The sequence below is a fragment of the Colossoma macropomum genome, unplaced genomic scaffold (genome assembly GCF_904425465.1).
Source record: "Colossoma macropomum unplaced genomic scaffold, Colossoma_macropomum, whole genome shotgun sequence".
Taxonomy (NCBI): Eukaryota; Metazoa; Chordata; class Actinopteri; order Characiformes; family Serrasalmidae; genus Colossoma; species Colossoma macropomum.
In genome coordinates, this window is record NW_023494810.1 from 12936118 (window position 1) to 12957963 (window position 21846).

At 37.8% G+C, this 21846-nt stretch overlaps 1 protein-coding gene across 2 annotated transcripts in view; it reads left to right on the forward strand.

The window, feature by feature from the left end:
* The window catches only part of atg7 (ATG7 autophagy related 7 homolog (S. cerevisiae)), a 111072-nt gene extending 89592 nt beyond the window's left edge, over positions 1 to 21480 (forward strand). For both annotated transcript variants that reach the window (XM_036559431.1, XM_036559432.1), the window contains exon 20: positions 21049 to 21480. In XM_036559431.1, coding sequence (XP_036415324.1) covers positions 21049 to 21081 — 33 coding nt within the window. In that variant the 3' untranslated portion in view covers positions 21082 to 21480. The remainder of the gene's footprint in view (positions 1 to 21048) is intronic.
* Positions 21481 to 21846: the final 366 nt, after the last annotated feature.

Sequence of the window (21846 nt, forward strand, 5' to 3'; positions counted from 1 at the left end):
CTAATGTTTAACAAAACCTACACACAAAATTAAGCAGTTCTTTCTCTACACACTGATGTTCATTGGTTCCAAAATCAGAATGTTCCAGATCAGAATGTTATTACTAAGTTTTCATTCATAATAAAAATGGATGTATGTTGTTTGTATATAGTTGATTTTAGTTGGTGATTCTGAATATGTTTTAGAAAAGGAACGGAGAAGAACCTCAGTATCATTTACTTCCAAATGTTATGATGCAAAGTTGGACTAAGACCATGATATAATAATTTATATCATGTTTAAGTTATTTAAAGGTGGAGCCAGAAACTTTGATTTCAGTTTTTTTTTTTTTAATTCATTTATCAGAGCTGGAGATCCTTCTCTCTGTCTGCTCCTTGCTCCCTAAAACAAACAAAACATTAGCATTAACAAGTTTTGTTTCAGACCACATTCATTGGCTTTTTTAACATCTGTTGTTAGCTATTCGACTCAGTTTAAACCCAATACTTACATTTGAAAGTGAACTCCTCGCCGTGTTCACGAATCCTGCAGTGAATCTCAGGATATGTTGGCTGGCGAAGGATCCACCCATGCCATGGAAGAATAAGGAGCCTGTGAAATTGGACGGCATAGTCGCATCCCTGATACACAATCTGCCTTCAGATGCAGCCTCTGAAGGATGCAGCCCCTGAATTGGGACACAGCTCATATGTGTCCAGGTCACTGTCTTGAGTCAGAATCTCCTTTAATGGTCTTGATTACTGTTTCTGTTTCTCATTTTCATTCACATTAAAATGATTGGTAAATTCTCAGATTTCTACGCTTTATCAGCTGATTTAGGTGGAGGAAATGTTGGTTCATCCCTTGTTCTAAGTAAAAATAGGAGCTGTAGTTTTGCTTCATGTCCTGGCAAAAACTCTACATAGCACCAAGGTAATTGGAAAAAATGGCCCTTACACAACCTCTTAAGTAAGCTACATGTTACCTGTGTGCACACTGAGAAAAGGGAACAAGTAGTGGTGAGGTTTCTTTTGGAACATGTGTTTATTTGGTGAGGCTTTGTTTTTGGAGCCATCAAACTGGCCTCAGGGAGCCCATTTGCCTTTCTTTGCCTTTCTTCAATTTGTGCCCCTGAAGAATAATTCTCTGAAAGTATGGCATGTTCCCAACAAAGCTCTGCATGTTCTCTCTTGAGACTAATAGAGAACACAATGAAAAATGTCAAAGGCATAAGGTCCTTCATCGCAACAGGCCCGGGAACCCTCAGGTCATCAAGGAATAAGGTTTGGAGTTTCTCCTCTGCTTCCATTCTGGCATAAACAAATATGGCTTCTACCGTCAAAAGAGCTCCTGCCGTTGCTCATTTCTGACCTTTCGTGCCTATGGACGTCATTGGCTGTCAGATCCATCATTAGTTTGCGTGCTTCTATCAAAGGAAAGCACTCTGGGGAACAGCTAGGTTATTTCAGCAGGAAGAATGTGGCATATTCCGAAATAATGACTGCTTCTTGTTGCCAGCAGTTCAGGAGGACGACCCATCGAGGGATCGAGTTGGTGTTCAGAGATGCAGTAATGGACAGATATTGTGCTTGTTCTGGCAGATATCAACCACATTACAATTGTTCATGATAAGCAGTAAATGAAGGCAGTTTTCCATGTTTACCTGCATAAATCCATTTCTGTGATACGTGTTGCCAAATGAGTATTCAGTCACAAAGTTAGCTAGTACAAAGCTGCTATTACTCAAAAAAATAAACTACTAATAGCTTCATGTTTGACACTGAGTGACATAATACATTTCTACTCTTACCAGACAAAGCACCTTTGCTCCCACTTGACTGTGGTTAGTTCAATTTGTGATGCATAATCATTCATGACAACAGACTTTTCTCAGGCTTTTTACATCATAAAGCTTGTTATTCGGTTACTACATAGGAACCTGTACAAACTAGCTGAGTTATTTGTATGTTATAGATGTGAGGAATGGAAGCCTAGACCCGCTGGTGTCCTGACCATTGAAGGGGATTAAAAAAGTGACGTGACACAGTCCTGCATCTCAGTTTAGGCACTATACATTATGTACTTCACCATCTTAGGTCTGGATTTTATAAGATAGGATTTTTCAAAGCAAACACTAACATTTTGCATTTGCATTTATTAGATCTTAGTGCAGCTTTTGATACCATTGACCACAGGATTTTATTCGAGCATCTTGAATGCTGGGTCGGCCTCTCGGGCACAGTTGTAGAATGGTTTAAATCACATTTAAGTAATAGGCAGTTCATGGTTTCAATGGGAAATCATTCATCAAACAGATTTGCCATTTCTTGTGGAGTCCCTCATGGTTAAGTTTTAGGGCCTTTGCTTTTCTCTTTGTACATGCTACCTCTAGGCAAAGTCATTAGGTAGCATAGTACACATTTTTATAGCTATGCTGATGACACCCAGTTATACATTTCCATTCCCTCTGATGATCAAGACTCTGTAGACAGACTAACCTGCTGTGTGTCAGATATTTCTCAGTGGATGTCGCAAAATTTTCTACAATTAAATCACAAAAAAACTAAATACTAATTGTTGGTACAAAAACTCTTAATGAGAAACTTGGCTCTTTAGCTTTATATTGCAAACCTGAAGTACGAAACCTAGGTGTGATCTTAGACTCTGAGTTCAGTTTCAACGGAGAGAAACTTATTTATGCATTTGTTACAAGCAGAGTTGAACACTGTAATGCTCTTTGTACTGGACTTCCTAAGAAAACTATACATCCCTTACAACTCGTGCAGAATGCATCAGCATGCTAACAAAAACAGACCAGAGAGATCGTATAACTCCCGTTTTGAAAGAACTGCACTGGGTACCTGTATCATTCAGGATAAATTTTAAAGTTTTGCTGCTAGTTTTTAAGGCTCTAAATGACCTTAAATCACCGCTTACATCACAGAGTGTCTTGTCTGTTTTTGTTCCAACATGTGATCTTAGATCTGCAGATACTGGCCTTCTACAAACACCTTCTGTAAAATACAGAAAACATGCAGAGACTCTTTCAGTTCTTCTGCTTCTAAACTGTGGAGCTTCAAGCTCAGTGCTCACTTTTAAGAAGCATATACAAACGTATTTCTTAAACTCAGCATTTAATTAAAACTCTACGTCTCGTGATATTTATCTTTTAAATTGATGTGATTTTCTTATATGATTCTAAATTAATACTTATAATTTCTTGCATTACTGTTTATTTTTATGACCTGTCTGTAAAGCACTTTAAGCTACCACTGCCATGAAAAGTGCTATATAAGTAAAAAAATATTATTATTATTATTATTAATATAATATAAAATATAAAATAATATAATAATATTATTATTATAACATTTTGAAATACTTAGCTGCGCTGCGCAAATGGCCAAATGTAAATAATGTTGTATTGCACACAAATACAGTTATTGAACTATTGACAAACACATCAAATGCCCAATCCAAGTGTCCGATATTCTCCGAACTTGCCCATTATATCTATCTGCAGAGCCGCAGAGAAACTGTTTCACTCCAGCAGGTTTAAGCCAGGGACATTCAGCGCATGCGCCAAAACTTGTTTTGGTTTTTCTTAGCGAGTTTTAGGCTAATCAGCATTTTAGTCGCTTTATGTGGGTTTCCAGTAAATTTGTGATGAATTTGCATTGGGCTAACGATATATTTTTAAGCTTTAGGCTAAAACAAACTTTAATTTGAATGCATATAGAGATTCACAGGGTAAATATTACACAAACTACAGCTTATATGGCCTGGGTAAGCGGGTCTGTAGACATATAGCTCAATTAACTTACCCTTAATACGGGGGCTTTGTGCGTACACTTAAATTACGTGTGCTGGAATAAAACTTAAGCAGCTTAAACTGAGCATAATATTAACTTTCAGGCTGAAACAAACTTTAGTTTTTGAACGTATCCCTGCTTAAAAAAAACATAGACACCATTAAGTGCTTCTTTTTGTTTCTGATGGTTTTGTAATGTGTGTTGGCTTATGGTTTAACTGGTTATCAATGGTTGATTCGTATATTGACAGCAGTCTCCCTTCCTGAGTGGTAATATACATGGTGACACATACAACCAGCACAAACAGTTGCTGTTCACATCAGAAACGTTATAAATGAGGAGATTGGCCACTGGTTGAAATACGAATGGGATGCTCATAACTCTCAACTTTCCTATAAGGACTTTGTTTACATGACACAATCGCACTGTCCTACTGCGCATGCGTTCCACTGGCATGAAAGCGCTGGAGTGAAACTGCGGATATAATGCATTGCATTCATCTTGGCCATAAGGGAGATACTGCATATCTTTTGGGAGCTCTAGAGAGACTGCTTGGAATGCAGGCTTCAGCAAACTTTACATTTTTTTTCCCTGGCTTGTAAACAACACTTGCACTGAAATTGGTTAGTACACTACGAAAGTACTCGAATTAAGATGCGATATGGCTGCTGAATCTAAATTTTTCTAGTTGAGGTGAGCTTGGCGCTGGATAACTGTACAATCTGGATGTGCTGAAAGTCCCCAAGCACTCCTCCCACCATGCAAACTATTGAACTAATACCTTACTAAGACCTCCCTTAGGGATACATGAAGCTTGTTGTAAGATTTCTGTATTTTGAGCGTATGACTTGGTAGGCCCTCCAAGTAAAACATGGCCAGACTAACACGTCAGTTCTTGTCCCTCTTTGCCTTGTCTTTGTTGATACTAGGAGGTTATTGGCTGGTGTGTGTGTGTGGTTATGGAAAGATGCAACTCAAAACCAGAGCTTTCTTGTTTCATGTTAACCGGCCAAAAGTAACTCGTAATTCATCGTTGTCATTGTGGTGGCGGAGGTCTTCCAGTTGTGCAGTTTCCCAGAATTGTGTATTTGTGTTAAATGATTCCAAAGTTAAATGCAAACCATTTCTAAGTTACCTGTATTCCTCTTCTTTGCTATTTTGGTTGTTTTCTACCTCCTTCGTGGTATGATTGTGTACAGACAGTGCACAGTGAAAGGTTCTTGAACAAGTTCTGCTAGAGGCATTTGCAGTCCTGCCAGATGAATTCTGACACTAGAAGAGAACTAGCAGCAAGATAATACTCAAGGACAAGGATGGACGACTTGTGGAGTGTCCTTGATGGTTTGTGGAGGCAGGTATAGAACAGAAAAAATGAGATAGGATTTGTGGCTCAAACACATGGAGGTCACAAATGACATATTTCTGAACATCCCACTTCTGAGTTAAGCTGTCTATGTACTTCAAGCAAAGAAAGAACTGAACACAATTGAGCTACCACTGAACATGCTGTCATAAATATCACTAACAAGAACCAATTACTTAAATGAAACGATGCAGTGATGAGAACCAATCGCAGTGGAGGGGAGTTCTTAAAACAAACAATGCAGTGATGATAACCAATCACAGTCAGTGGGAGGTCTCAAAACAAACAACAGTAATTAGAGCCAGTCTTACTCTGGGGCTCTCAGAACCAATGACAGTGATTACAACCAATCTTAGAACGGGGGAGGCCTGAGAACAGAAATACGTGGTGCTTTGAACCAATTGCAATCAAGGGGTGGACTCAAAACCAACAATGCGACGTGAATCTCAAACCGCCAAGTTGTTTTATATGTCGTTTCGCTTCGAAGCTTTGATTTTGCTTGAAGTGTACAGTCGGCTTCAAGTTGACCGCAGCTTTAGCCTTTTTACAAAATGTACAATAATCCGCATAGAAAACGTGCAATATTTAACTTAAATGTTTCTGTCATACACGGAGTGCAGTACAGTGTTTTGTTGAAATTTCACTGAAATGGTGGAAAGAAAAATAACCGAGGCATCAGTTCAGTTTCAGTGATTAGTTGTGATTAAATGTGGCAGGAAACGTAATTAATTTAGATAATTTACATCTCCAGATAAATGTTATAGCGGACATAAGACGTAAAACTACTCCAAAGCTTCTCTCCAAATTTCCACATTACCTTCTCTGTAGAGTTGTAATTACCGTATCATCAGTACTCTTTATAAACTTCTATTGCTTCCTGACTTTTGAGCCATATGGGAAAAATCTCCCTCTTTAAAGGAAGAGATCTTTTGCAAACTTGGGTGTAATTGCACCTTGTGTGGTCCCTGAAATCATTATGCATCTCCATGTTTACAGCAGCTTAGCTTGGTGATAAAGGACAAAGGGCTCATTTTCGCACTGTTCCTGATTTCCAGTATGTAAAGCAGATGGTTTTTAAGCTCCCCCGTTGGCAGGCATTTGGGATAATGCAACTACTTTGTGTTTCTGTCAACATGTGTAAGCCATTGTGAGTGCACCCAATTTGCAGTTTAGCTGCCCCTAATTATAGCAGATAGCTTTTAGCAGTTAGCAAAGATGGAACAGGCTTCATGGCCACCGCATTAAAAGAACTATAAGCATTTAGCCGTTAATATGAGTGATCTCACTGTTGGTGAACTCAGAAGCTCATTAATCCCTGACCTAAGCTAGGCCTACTTGGAAGACTTTTAATGGTCTTTAAATGTGAAATCAACATTTCAACACTCACTGCAGTCTGTTTTCCTATTTCTGAACTACTGAGTGCAGTAGCTGCCGGTCTGCTTCTCTGTTTATGGCTAAATGACACATGATAATGAATAACCTCTGTTTTCTCTGGATGTAGGGATCATCTGATTGTCTGTTAACTGATAGCCATCTGCTTATGCCTTGAATTTCTAAGAGCACTAAGAGCATTTTCCACAGTTGTCTTATCCTTGCAAGACAATAAAAAAGCAGAATCGTTGACATATTTTAGAAATGTCTAAAAATATTTGTTGGTATTTGTTGAGGTTGGAATTTAATCAATATTTCAACAATACCCAGCCCTGCTCATAAGGACTCAAGCCAGTATTTATAGCCTAGAAATATATCAGGTCCTGTGAAATTTCCAGGGCATTTTACCTACTAATGCTAGTTAACTCAGTGACCTCGATGACTGATAACCTTCACAGATAAAGTGTTTATTGCTCTGCCATATACTGTAGATAGGAGCACATATGAGGTTAAGGTGTCGTTACTAAATCTGAAACAAATAAGGTTTTTTTTTTTTTGACTGTTTCGCTTTATGTTGTGCACGTAACCCTCCACCAAGAATGGGGTTAAAAAAATCTGTTTTAGGCCAAAACTTTATCTCAAATCTACCTTAAAACAATGTATCATGCCTCAGCTAAGGTTTTCATAACCATTTGATGTACCAACATTCTGTGTGCAAGCTTTTAGAGGTGGACGTCTGGTTCCTATTACCATCACTGTGAACAATTCTGACTCTGTAAATTTCTCTAGAGCAGAGCATTTCACATCAAATCACTCTGAATGACTTTGTTTACATTTTAACCATTTAATTATACAGACATTTAAAAAAAAATGATGAGTTTAACATCCCTTTTAAACTGATGAACTGATGAAACTGTCATGTATGGCTGCCAGTGGAACTGATTCCTAGATCCAACAAAATACCTCATGCTTTTTCAGGACCAAAAAAGAGAAACGTTATGCATTCAAAAGTTTGGATTCACTGTTTTCAATAATGCAAATCCAGTGTTGATTCAAATCAGTGTATACAATGATTGTAATGTGCTAGTGCTGTGCAAGGTAGCAGGTTACAAATGATGATTTGTAGAAAAACTGAAAGGCTGTTATAAAATGAAACAAAGCCAGATGTGTTCAGAATGATGTACCAAGCTGTAGGGAAAGATATTTGAGACGTTGTAGACCTTTGAGAATGATGTGATGTTGATGTAATTAAACTAATTTCCAGAATGCTTATATTTCACATCTCAAGGCAGATAAATTGGCATAAAAAATAGAGTTAGAATATGATAGTATGTTATTTATTATTTAACAAAGTTAAATGTTTAACAATTTGTTACTCCCAAAAACTTGAATTGAATAGAACACCTAAACATACCTTTTATTATCTAATTTAGAACATTTACATCTTTCAAACCTAAGTTATTACTGTGTATATAAAAGTATGTGTGTGTATATATACATATATAGTGAACACATCCTCTACAGAGAACACACCTCTGCACATTTTAATACACAATTACTGTTTATTTGCTGAATTTGACATGTTGGTGGGAAAAAAAAATCATAAAATGTGGCCTGTGAAAAGGTTATGACACATTTTATATTGTTTCATGTTTTATTTTTTTCCAATATGTTAAACTCAGCAAGTAAATAGAAATTCTTTATAGAGGATGTGTTAACTTCTTTTCACTTAGAGCAATCAATAATACAAGTAATTTAACCGGGTTGTTAAAAATTTTGCGCGCCCATATCCAAACCACTATATATAGATGATCTCTCTTCAGTTGTATGACGCATTTAAATTGTTTTGATCTGCAGTGGTGATTTTGGCCTGCTGCTGAAGTGCTTTTAGTGCAGCTTCCATTCTCTTCTTTTGTTCTTCTCTCCACTCATTTTTCACAGAAGCTCTCACACTCCATCCAAAGGGGAGTCCTCTGTCTGAGAGATGTTTTAATCTTCGTAATATTCTACCAGCTAACTCCCTTTGGAGAACGTGCTAGCTTTGATTACTGGGTGATAACAGGAGGAAGAGGACTATTCGGACAGGATTAGTTTTACATGGGGAGGTCTGGTAATGTAGTTGTTAACAAAGTCTCTGTGATTTCATTCCCTTTTTTCAGACTCTGTGCTCCTGAGTCTGTAAAGACTCCAGTGTAAAAGTCAGGTTATATCAATCCTGTAATACACAGTTGTAAATATTGTCATATCCTGTAGAAATGTGATGACAATGCATGAACTGAGATATCCCATCTCTAATTTCAAATCAGTCAGAAACATTACAGTCATCCTGTGGCAAAATTAACCTGCTGATCCAGAGGTTCTTCTGAAATGAAGGGTATTAATAGTGAGTTTGTTCCCCTTTGCTGCACTAGCAGCCACTACTCTTCTGGGAAGGCTTTGCACTAGATGTTGGAGCATTGCTGTGAGAATTTGATTGAGCATTACTGACATCAGGTACTGATGTTGGATGGTCAGTTCTGGATCACTCCAACTCATCCCAAAGGCGTTGAATGGAGCTCCATCGCTCCAGAGAACAGAGGCCAGAGCGCCTTATTCTATTTGTCATTGCTTTTCTATGGAGATTATACAAGTTATATCAAGAATGGGTGCACCTTAAATTAGCTTGGTAAACTACCTACAGACTGTCTGGGTACTTTTGGACATAAAGTGTATGTTTTGACTGCTTGTTTCCTCCTTACAGTACTTTACATTAGTAACAGGATCATGATGATTATTGATGATTATGTGATTATTGTACTGATGATTATGTGGGGTTAAGCATTCCCATTCTGGGCCTAAAGCACAATTCGGACAGGATTAGTTTTCCATGGGGAGGTGGGTGATGTCATTTTACCAGAGAATGTCTGTGATGTATGTGACCAATTTGCATGAGATAAGAAAGCTCAGTGTAAATGAGAGATGGGAGTGGCTACTCCATTTATACAAAGAGTAGAAAACACGTCTAACATTAACGTAGCCGCTATTTACCCTGATCTTAAGTGAATGCTCTGTGTTAATAGCATTTACAGCCAACAGTGAACATCACGGCATAAAATCTGTGAGGTTGGACAGTACAACTTGATTTTAGCCTCAGAAACACAAGTAAACGCTTCTTCAAGTGCCTCCAGAGTTAAGAAACTCCTTCTTCACAGAACATGATTGCATTTTTACCAACATGTACATGTGCAGGTTTAACATAACCTGAGGTTATTTCTAGCGCTCATTTTTAAGAAGGTAAAAGGCAGTGGAATCTTTACTGGTAAGGGAGTGCACAGTTCATTAAACTGACACTGTGCATGCAGACAGGGCTAAAATGAGAAACATGACATTATCCCACCTCCAAAATAGTCAGTAGTAGTAGCTGTACATATCCCAGGGGTCAGCAACCCAAATGTTAAGAAGATCCATTTTGTCAAGTTGTCACCTTGGGAGCCACAACATTTTATGTCCATTTTATTGAAGTAATGTTTCACCATCTTGGCCGTAAGTATGTCTCAGTATGTACTAAAAAATATAAACGAAAACGCAGACTTACTTTGCTCTGCTTTAAGCTTTAGCTCAGCTATAGCTGCTTTTCTCACATCTCCGGCAGGAAACTTTTCCAAAGGTGGAACAGTTTCTTGTAAAATCTCTCTTAACATTCAACTTTTTACGAGACTGAAGTCAGCTTCTCATTCGCCAACATCTTGTTCTGACTTTCCCGTTCCACCCAGAATGTAGCTCACTGCTGCACCATTTAAGGTGGAAACGGGAAAATTTGATCAAGAAGCTGGTAAATGAGAAAGTGGCTTCAGCTTCGCTCCTTTTTAATTTTTGACAGTTTCTTGTTGCAGATTAAACGTATTAGGAAGCCAGCTGGAGTGATAATAAATGCAAATAAATCCATTCGTCTCCAAATTATTGATGTTCATCTTAAATCTTTCTCTTTGCCTTTATCTTAGCTACTAGATAGGCGAGACTGTTGTCTGCGCTGCTGTGGTGAGCAGCAGTCTGCGTGCTGACCTTTAGGGTTAAAGGGTGCATTAGCAGTTATACACAACTCCAGCATTTAAGACAGAGCGGCATGTTGTCGACCCCTGACATATCCAAACAACATCTTGGGTCGTATCAGTGCACTACTGGAAATGTCAGCTAATTTGTTTGTTGTTTCTTTGTTATCTGTAATTAACAAACAAGTATTTTGTCTAAAGTTAGCTAGCCAGTTAGCTGTCGCTGGCTGTTGCTTTGCTGTGGTGAGAAGTGCTGCCCTACGCCGCCTTCTGTGAACGCAGCGGTGTGAACTCTCATGAAAGAAACACCAGCGTGCCACGCTTTTTTCCACCTTTTTTTTAACATGTGTTACGCAATTATATAAGTGTTCCATTAATGTTAACACTGCCTGACATCCAGTTACTTGCTGCCAGTGTCGTCCGTACAAAATCCTTCTTATTGCTCCTCCATTCAGTAATCATTTTGTAAATGAAGGGACAGACTAAAGCACAGGGTGTCATTACATTAAAAAAGTAAAAACTCCATCAAACAAGCTTTTTCACACAATTTCCGTGGGCAGGTCTGCTATTATTTGATGTGTACCCGGCTGAATTAATGTTCCATTTGGAGAAAGAGCCTCCTAATGGCTCATTACATTTCAATATGCCTACTACATTTTCTCTTAACATTACAGACATCAGGGGAAAAAATTACATTCATCTCATTCAGCGTGGCTGCGTCTGTTCTGATGGTGCTGTTAACACGTTCTCTACAGAGAACACACTTCTGCACATTTTAATGCACAATTACTGTTTATTTATTTGGGGAAAAAACAACATTTGGCCTGCACAAAAGTAATGGCACATTGTGTATTTTATGTTTTATTTTTTTCCAACATGTTAAACTCAAATAAATAAATTGTTTATTAAAACTTGCAGAAAAACACATATTTAAGTTTCCTCTAGAGGGTGTGTTAACTTATTTTAACTTAGAAAATCAAGAAAATAAAATGTGTTCAAACCTTTGCTTATGACTGTGTGACATTTGTATGGTATTTTATACTAAAAACAGCCATACTTCATTCTTAAATGACCATTTTCATCTCATTAGAATTGAACATGTTTTTGTTACTGTGCCTTTAAGACTGATATGTATAAATGAGCTTTGTTCTGATTGGCTGTCCTGCTTTCAGAAAGCAGTCAGAGCTGAAACACAACTTCAGCATGAGTGGGCGGGGCTAAATTGCTGTTCAGGCAGATATATCTAAATGTGTTGGTTTCTGTGACATCACTAAAACATTTCATTTAAATGGGGTTATTTTGCAGCTGGGGAGTCAACAAGATGTTTTAAAACTTTAGCAGTGTTTACATGCTGCATCATACTCACCAACACTTCTGTTTTCCATTGTATGCGCCCTTTAAATTAGGAATGGAGTATCACTGAATGCGGTCATATAGCAATTTTGTTTGAAAGTATCCATATAGCAAACTAGCCAGCCAGTTGGAGCAACTGTTGATTTGAAAATGAAATTTTAGGTTCTCTGTTCACCTTGTTTACTCCAATAGACTTAATGGGGTCACTTCTGAGGTACATAAGAGCAAAAAACAAGAGCGTATGTAAACATTTATCATGTCCAATTACTGCACCATGAGAGCGTATGTAATTACAGTCTGCATAATTATAATCCTCCAAGAAAAAACCCAAACCTGTGATGTCAAAATCACAGAGCGCAGGGAGGCCTCACTTCTCCTCTGAGTGCCCACAGAGTGCCGGGCGTTGAAGGACTGTGGATGTGTTGCAGCAAACTAACTTAAGTTGGGGGAGTGATTTTAGGGATGCGTTAGCTTTCTCTCCCTCAAGTAGGAAGCTGGTCAGAGTCAGAGTCAGGGCTTGACTGATGTATCAACTGGCGGGTAAAATCGTCCGGTGTCAAATCCTTATATCCTGCATTCATGTTCTTCCACTAATGTCCACTTATAGTGATAATTATGGGTTTATGCACCAAAAACATTCTCTTTTACATGAGCTTGTTTGAGCCTCTCTTTATCCCTTATTATTAAACAGGCCATTGTTTTACTGCACACTTAAAAAGATGGTTCTTTAAGGGTTCTTTAGTAAAGAAAGTAATTCTGTATAGCACCAAAAAGGGTTCTTCTATTGTTTCTTGATAGTGTAACTATAGAAGAAACCTTTTTGGTGCTATACAGAACCCTTTTCAGAATGGTTCTATGTAGAATCATACATGACATTCTCCATCAGTCTAAAGAACACTTTCATGATGCAGAGGGTTCTTTGAGTGTGCATGGTTCCATGTACATATATCTTCAAGAACCATCTTTTTTTTAAAAGATTTAAAGTTTTTTTAAAAAAAAAGTTTTGTAAATGAATTCTGTTCTGATTGGCTTTCCTGCATTCACTCCTTATAACTTTAGTGCAAGTGGGCGGGGCTTAGTTTTCATATATATATATATATATATATATATATATATATATATATATATATGAAATTACACTGTACAACACCCCAGCACCACTGCATTGTCACCTGCATATTTATGCAATTTTATTTACTTATTCCCATATATCATATTATTTTTTATGTTTTTTTAGTATATTTGATTATGTACATTTACTTCTTCTGTTTATGCAGCTGTATAATAGGCCACAACAATACTTTTGCTCCTGTTCGGCTCTTTACTGTACTTTGTGCTGATGTAGTAGATGACTTGCCCTCTGGGAATAATAAAGCGATCTATCTATCTATCTATCTATCTATCTACCTATACACACACACACACGCACACACACACATATATATATATATATATATATATATATATATATATATATATATACATCTCGCTGCTTTTGTAACAAAACTTTGTATCTTCATTTTTGTTGTTTTTCAGTTTTTGACATAATTGGAAAGTACCTGTTGCCCTTTACATTGTATGTAAATTTCATGATGAATGGACTAAAAGAAACAGCCCAAAATGACTCGGAAAAATGTCTGGTTCCATTGAGTTACATTAAAAGTAAAGTAGGTTAGTTATTATTTTGAAGATACGAGGTTTTGTTTCCGACAACAGCAATATATATGTATATATATGTATATATATATGTATATATATATAGGCTGTTTGATTGACAGGCCTAGGGCCTGTTGGGGTGTAGTGGCAGTTTGGTTGTGCATGTGTGTTGGTCAGTCTGTGTGGATGCCATTCCATTGTGATTCAGTCTGTGCCGAGCGAGTGCTTCTGACTGAAGTGGGAATGTGTGGAATTTTCTAGCGTCAGCGTGGCGGCGGTGTTTCTGACGCGGCGCTGTGGAGGCGACTTCTGCGCAGTGTCTGAAGTTAGCTCACAGACTCGTGTCACTTCCTCAAGAACACAAACACAGAGAGCTTCTCAGTCCCAGCAGTCTTTTCTCCTCTCTTCTTTCAACCTCCCTCTCTATCTCTATCTCTTTCTCACTCACTCATCTCTGAGGTTCTCTTTGTTTTTCCGACTTTGGCAGAGACTTCAAAGTGAGCGTGCCGCTCTGAGCCACTGTTGTGGGGTCGTTCTCCTTTTTTTTGGTGGGGTGCTTTTATTAGCATGTCAATGACAATATGGCAGCTTTTGACAGCCAGGTGTGCTGTAGGAGAAAAAAAAGAAGAACAAGATTTCTGTTTACAAAGGCAGCCGTGCGCACATCAGTCATTCACCCACCTTCTCCAGAACTGTGGCACACAACAGCCAGGCTGCAGTTTAGTCCAGGCTTATTGTGCTTGAAAGCACATGAACACAGCACGGAGTCTTTGTCCTGGCATGCGTGCGCGCTGTGAAGACGAGCTTTGTCTGTCTTCTTCAAACGAGAATGCCGCACGTGAAGAAAACCTTCAAAAGCAACTTTTAGTAGTTTAGCTGTTTGGAGTATTGGAGTCTCCAATCTTAGACTGAACTTTAATTTAGTCATTTTGAGAGTCTTTTAAACTATTAATATTCATTCACAACAGGGGTCTCAAACTACTACTAGCCAGGTGGTTTTCTCCAAGGGGAGTGGATGAAAAATGCAGGGAAAAAAGTGTCCCGAATTTAAAAAATTTTAGCTATAAACTTTTTCATCTCATGTTGAAAACTAAAATAAGAAAAAAAGTCATACTTTAAAAAAAAAAAGAGAATTTTAGTTGAATGTGACATGTAACACAACTTTTGGAACATAATCTTCTTTTTTATCATTTTTCTTTTTTTCCCTTTTTTTTTACATTGTTTAATGATGAACAGGACAATACAAATGATCCAAAATGACATAAAATAATATGTATCTTGTCCCATTAACTCAGTAAAAGTTAAGAATGTTTTTTGCTTCTCAGAGAAAGTTTTCTTTTTGGAGGACAAGGTTTTCTTTCCAACAACAACACTCATTTAAACACATCTTAGTCATTGTTTATTAGCAATTCTTCTGTCACCACTACAGCAACTACCGCTACTAATAATAAAAAAATAATCATTATTGTTAGTAGTAGCACTAATAGTAGTAATATAAATACATAGTGAATAATTATCTTAAGCTAAATCAAGTAAGTTTACATTTAACAGTAGAATTGTAGGGGACTCTTATTGTGATAGCATTGTCATTCCTGCTGAACATGAGTGAAGTGTTGGCAACTGAGCAGTTAATTCTGCGTTCTCAGTGGATTAGTGTGATAATTCAGTTAATTTATTAATTTTGATCTTGTGCCACTGTGTCCTGAATGAATCTCCAAAGTCCGATTTAACTAACTATTGGTCTGATTTGTAATAACAGCTAAGTTAGTTGTAGCTAAACTACAGCCATGTGTGTTCAGTGTGCAGCGTTCATGCTGCGTCAGGTTCTTGTTTGCATGGTTCCTCTTGCATGCAGCGCTCTATTTTTGCTTTTAACATGGTAATCAATATGAGACAAGTCCTGGTTTATTCTTCATTCACAAGCTGGCTATGCACTGGTGACTTAAAGCTATCCGAACAACTGGCAAAGAGGTGAAGACACAGTTTAACATTAGTGCTGAGTATCGAAATTCATTACCTCAGCACCAATAAGCATGTTTGTTCCAAAATACAGGCTGCTGAATGGCTGTCTAAATGATGTTATTGATTAATCTGCAGTTGTTGAGATGTAAACAGAGTGATTCAGAATGGTTTGGTGCGAAATGGTTGATTGTAGAGACTCAGATTTCTTTACAGTGGTGATAGGAACCAGGGGTCACCATGACAACAACGCAGATATAGACATTTTATTTACCATCCAAAATTAGCAGTGAACCTACATGTGTCTTATGAGTATTATACGGAATGTTGATATAGTGATAAATGTTGAAATAGTGATAAATCTGAAAATTTAAATTTTTCTTTGTAGACTGTTTCAGTACTATTCCCATCATTAAAGGCTTAAAAGGCCTTATGCCATCACCTTTTTGTAAAGCTACTGTTAGTTAGTCATCAGGCAGTGAATTCGTAACAATTTCATGTAATAAATTTCTGTGAGGGAGCTTTTAGAGGTGGACGTCTGGTTCCTATCACCACCACTGTGAACAATTCTCACTCTAAGTTTCTCTAGAACATGTTGAACCACTCTGAATGACTTTGTTTACATTTTCATGATGTAATTATTCAGAAATGCTAAATTACCATTTAAGCCACACCGACTATCAGTATCAGAAATGTTTGAACGATACTCACCCCTATTTAATAACAGCGGGTTTTTAAAACTCAAGCAAATTGCACACGTAGTGGCAACTAATCAGAAATCACAGCGCTACTGCATCACACAACAAAGGTTTTCATTTAATTTCACATTACCTTCAAACATGATTACAGCATGCATTATTTCCCCCTTCTACTCCAGTCAAGAGCAGCACTCCACTTGATGAATGCACGCATGAAGCCTTCAAGTGTGCACAGCCCAATTTTACAACCCTAGTCAGGAACCACTGCAGCAGGCTGGTTTTCACCACTTCAGAAGATCTTGACTAACAACAGTAACTCTCTAAAGCTCAGAGCAGCCGAAGTTCTGCACGTATTCAGTACTTTAGTGTGGTCAACTATTCAGTACTCTAACTTTCAGTACTTTACAGATTCTTCATTCAGGTAGACTAGCACCATGTTTGTGTTGTATTGCCTATAAACACAACACATCGCACATACAGATTTCATTTGGATGTGTCCATTAGCATATCTGTATCTGGTCTTTTGCTCCTGGAAACAAGCAGCATTGTTTTTCTTTTAAACAGTGATGATGTTGGGCTTCTCATTATTAATCATGCATTCAGAATATGTCAAATGAGACCATGTTAAATTATTCAGTTGCTTATTTAGATTTTGTATGGATACAAAGAGACTGATGGAAAAATGTGTTAATTAAGCTTAAAGGTGCACTATACGATTCTGGAGAACAACTGTCGATATTTGATCTCAATAGCAAAATAAACACAACCCTCCCTTCAGTGCTCTTTCAGAAGCTCCGCCCCCAAAATCATGGAAGCACATTGGCGGGATGAACGACACTGGGCTAGAAAACCCTTCAAACGTTGTACAGACAAATATCTTGATATGACATTGGAGCGAACAACCACATAGCACATAATATAACTAGCATTAGCTCGGTAGTGGTTTAGCAAACTGTCGCTACAGTTGCTGCTGTGAAGCTGACCAGCTGCTATCACAAACATCGGCAAACCAGACAAAACAATACTGACCTACTGGTTCTGTAAAACAGCAAAAATGAGTTAATATTGCCCACCTGTCAGGCAGAAACAGAGCAGCCTCCTCACTCCATTTTCATGCTGTTCAGCTCTCTCGATGAAGCTGAAGTCAGCCTTTTACTCACCAGCTTCTTGTTTGAACTTTCACATTCCACCTTAAATGGCACGACAGTCACATTCAGGCTTGTCAGGCGTAGAATGGAACTGCTGCACAGTTTAAAGTGAAATGGGAAAATGTGAATAGAAAGCTAACATCAGCCTCGTCAACTTTAAGGAATATTCAGTGGAATATTTGGAAGGTGGCTTTAACATGAATGTTTCCTACTGCACTCTGCTTTCTTGCATACACGGTGCTGTGTGGGTGGTCACTGTCTTTGTCTGGGGAGGGCAAAACAAAACGTTGGGTGGGCAAACATTTTCACAGGGCGGGACTGGTAAAAAACAGAAACTCAGATTACAACACAAACAGAGGCAGAGCCACGTTTACATGCAGCCTAATAATCCGACTAATCGTTCAATAGGAATGGAACACGTCTATGTAAACACCTCAATTGGAATAGACTAGTCTGATTGAGGCCATTCAGACTACAGTTTCTGTCTGATTGAACGAGGTGGGTAACCTTGTAATTAATCTGTTAAATAGAAGAATAATAACCGTAAAAACGCCTGTATCTGATTACATTCCCAATCGGAAAGTTTAAGTATGTTCTGCGCATGTGCGTCACGTCATAGTGAAAGTTTATAATGTTCAACGTGGAGCAGAAACTGGTCTGCAGAGGAGACGAAGTTCATGCTTTGAGCTTTAAAAGACGGTGGTGGGACGGACATCCAGCTTATGTATCTCAGAACACGACGTCTTCCTCTCGGCCTTCTTTAATAAGTACATGTGAAGGATGTTTTCCTGAGTCTGACATCATTTTAAAGTAATTAAAAACACAAGCACTGCTCACTGCTGCTCATCTCACTCTGACTGGACTCACATGATGCTGGTTGTCATGGTAACGTCTACACTAAGTGGTTCTCTATGCATGCCCGTAATTGTGAATCTGATTACTTGTAGTGTGAGTCTAAACAGAGATTTTCCATCAGATTGTTGAGTAGAGTGAACATATAAACACCTCAGTCTTAATCTAATCAGAGTGAATTCAATCAGATTGGCAAAAATCTTCACGTGAACACAGCCAGTGTGACATTACTCATTGCTCAGGATGCCGTAACTCCACAATAGCCTTACAAGAAAATAATTGTTTGCTGTTAATATAACAAACAGTTTAAAATAGTGTAGAACCTTTAACAGTTAAAATATTTTTGTGTTCAGTCTATTATGTTTTTAGTTTATTTATTTATTTATTTATTTATTTTTCATTTTTGCCATAATATATGTTTGGTATTGAGCACTGTGATACTACACTTGGCACTAGGGATGTACATTTTGGCTAGTTCTTTTGACTGATAACGCCACTAATCAGCGATTAATCATTAAACAGCAAGCCTGAAATCAATAATCTGAGCCTTCAAAATAACATTTATGGAACTGATAGTTTTGCTTCTGTAATCTGATTGGCTGAGCTGCGTTCAGAGACGTTGTAAAATACACACTTATGTGCGCACATCAGCTGAACAATGAACTTTCCCTAAATTTGTATTTCAGTGTTTATTGTTCCAGCATAACTTCATAATTGTATTTTTTAGGGACGTTTTTGTGTCATGTTTTTTTTCCTGGCACGAGAATTTTGATTTTTCAAGGGGGCCAAGAGATTAATTAGGGGTCCTGGACCACCCAGGATCCCATGTATTTCACACCTTGAACATACTGTGCATAAGAACTCAGTTTTAAGGGGCTGAAACTGTTCTATGTTCATGATTATATGACCAAAAACCAACTTGAATAACAAGAGAATAACAAGAGAAGAACACTTTTTGGTGCTAAATAGAACCCTTTTCAAAAAGGTGCTATATATAACCTTCTACAGCACATCAGTCCATCAGTCTGAAGAACCCTTTCACCCTTTCTTTATCAATCTGAAGAATCTTTTTGGGAGCCGGATTATTGCCATAGCATAAATGAAAGAAAATAAAATTACTAATGATGAGGTTTAGTTCATATTTGAAGTTGTTCCTATCAAGAAAAGCTTGATTATTCAGCCTAAATCATCCTCTCTGATTTGCTCTTATTGACTCTGTGCTCCTTCCTCATGTGTGAGTGGTTATTGGTCTTCCTGAACACCTTAAATTCAGTAACAGAGCATCTACACAGACATTAAGTGGTGAGTGTTGTTCATCTGGGGTATTTTGCCAGCCTGGCATTCAGCAGATGTTTAAAAATACATAGAATGATTACCAGAAATAGTTTTTATTTTTATTTTTTGGGTTTATTTTACCTTTATTTAACAAGGGGAATCACGTTGAGATTAAAAATCTTTTACAAGTGAGCCCTGGCCAAGAAGGCAGCACACAAAACAATCAGGGAACACCACCATCAAAACCAACAAAATCAAATCAGAGTCAGAACCAAATTAAAACAGGAATAAACAGAATGATTCAGTTCTTTAACAAGTATTTTAAAATCACTCAAGGAAATAAACTTTCCCAATTTCAAATGTTTCTGCAGATCATTCCATGCAGGCAGAGCTCTGTAACTAAAAGCTGCCTCGCCGTATTCAGACCGTACTTTTAGAACGTCTGGCTGAAAATAACTATTAGAACGTAAATTGTACCAAGACTTGTTTGTTGATATGAATGCAGACAAATATGAAGGAAGCTGACCAATAATTGCTTTGTAGACAATAATTATCCAATGAATTTGTCTTCACACTGAAAGTGAAGGCCAACCAACCATTTCACAGTGATGAGTTGAATATCTGTTATAAATCGTAATGCAGTGTGATAAACAGAGTCCAATGAATGTAATGTTGTCTTTGAAGTATACCTATAATAAATATCACCATAATCTAAGGTAAAAAAACCTTCAACTGTTTTTTTCGTGCCTGTTGAATGAAGCAAAAACTTCAACTTTAACTTCATCAATTGTTCAACATGCAATTTAAAAGACAGATTATCTTCTAATATAAAACCAAGTATTTATAAGATAAAATTTATTCGACTGGTTTGCCCTGAAGTGTGTAAATTTGTGGAAAAGATCCATGGACCATGGGATTCCCAATGTAATGATATCCTTTAGCCTCGATTTAGCCTTTATCTTAGCAGCCTGCTATCTGGGCCTGTGCGTCCACTAGCCCCCCTGTGGTGCACCTCCATCGGTCAGCTGTATCACTCAGCAGCAGGGTCTCGCAGGTCTTGTTTTAGTTATGATGCAGAACAGATTTTAACAAAATAAAATATTTTACAAATGTAATAGTGTAAATATCAGAACTTCTATGTAAGTTAGGTTAGATAGTTAGTATCAGTATCAGTACTCAGTATTGGCCGATACTGAAAAATCAGGTATTGGTATCGGACGGGAAAAAGCAGTATCGGTGCATCTCTACTAAGATTATGCTAAACAGTCACAAATAGTCACTTTATCCCAGCACCTGCTGTCCTAATATCTATTGTGATTCATTTTTTCTACATATTTTGTTATTTATTTGTATGCAACCTTGAGCTTAATAAAGGTACTATATACATAAAACTCATTATTTTTACTATTATTATTATTATTGTTATTATTGTTATGGAAAACCTGAGTTGTTCATGAATTCTGTTCATGCTTACTTGAGAGAAAATGTATCTCACATAATTGGTTAACATAACATTTTGTTTGAGATTCTTTTTTTTCTATTTGCTTCTTCCAGATCTGGGACATGAGTGATGATGAGAGTATTTAAACATGGATCCAGTGAGAAGCCTCTGCAGGAGCGAACAAAACTTAGCACTGCTAACACATCATGGCCGTCCACTCATCATGGAGATCACTTGCCTTGAGAGATCAGTAATGAACAGACAGAGGTACAGATTCGTGCACTGGTTTAGTAAAAGCGCAACAATGTCGGTTTTGAATGGAAATGATGGTGAGTTCCATGGTGTGTCCTTCATCTCCAGAGAGCTGTTGTTTGCAACCCAACTGAACCCACATCTCGTGTTTGATCTTCATTATTGTACCGTAGCTCACATTTTCACAGTAATCGTCCAGCTGACATAACTTCAGATTTGGTTTGGTAACATGTCAAACACATTTGTGTATCTGTCATAACCTGCTAATAAACTGTCTGTGTATTGCTTCTTCAGATATGGCCCGGTTCTCCTTTTTACTCCCAACATCTACACAATACAAATGCTGTGATATTTCCAGTACTTTAGGCATGTTTTCACTGGACTGTCTGGCTCAGTGGGCGGTGACTGTGACAGCATTTGACCATTTACTGGTCTTCATCATTTCTAGTTCCACCAATACCAAATTCAGCGCAGATGCTCAGGTACTGTACAGCTCGCATGGCAGTGGAACTGGGAACACACTGCCTTACAAGGCAAGACATATTACATTACTGCACAACTGATGTTCCTACAGTTGAGTTCAGAGAGTGGGTCTCAAACACAGAGATCAAGTTAAAGCCAAGGTTTATCTAATCCAGCTGCACCAAACTTTACACCTA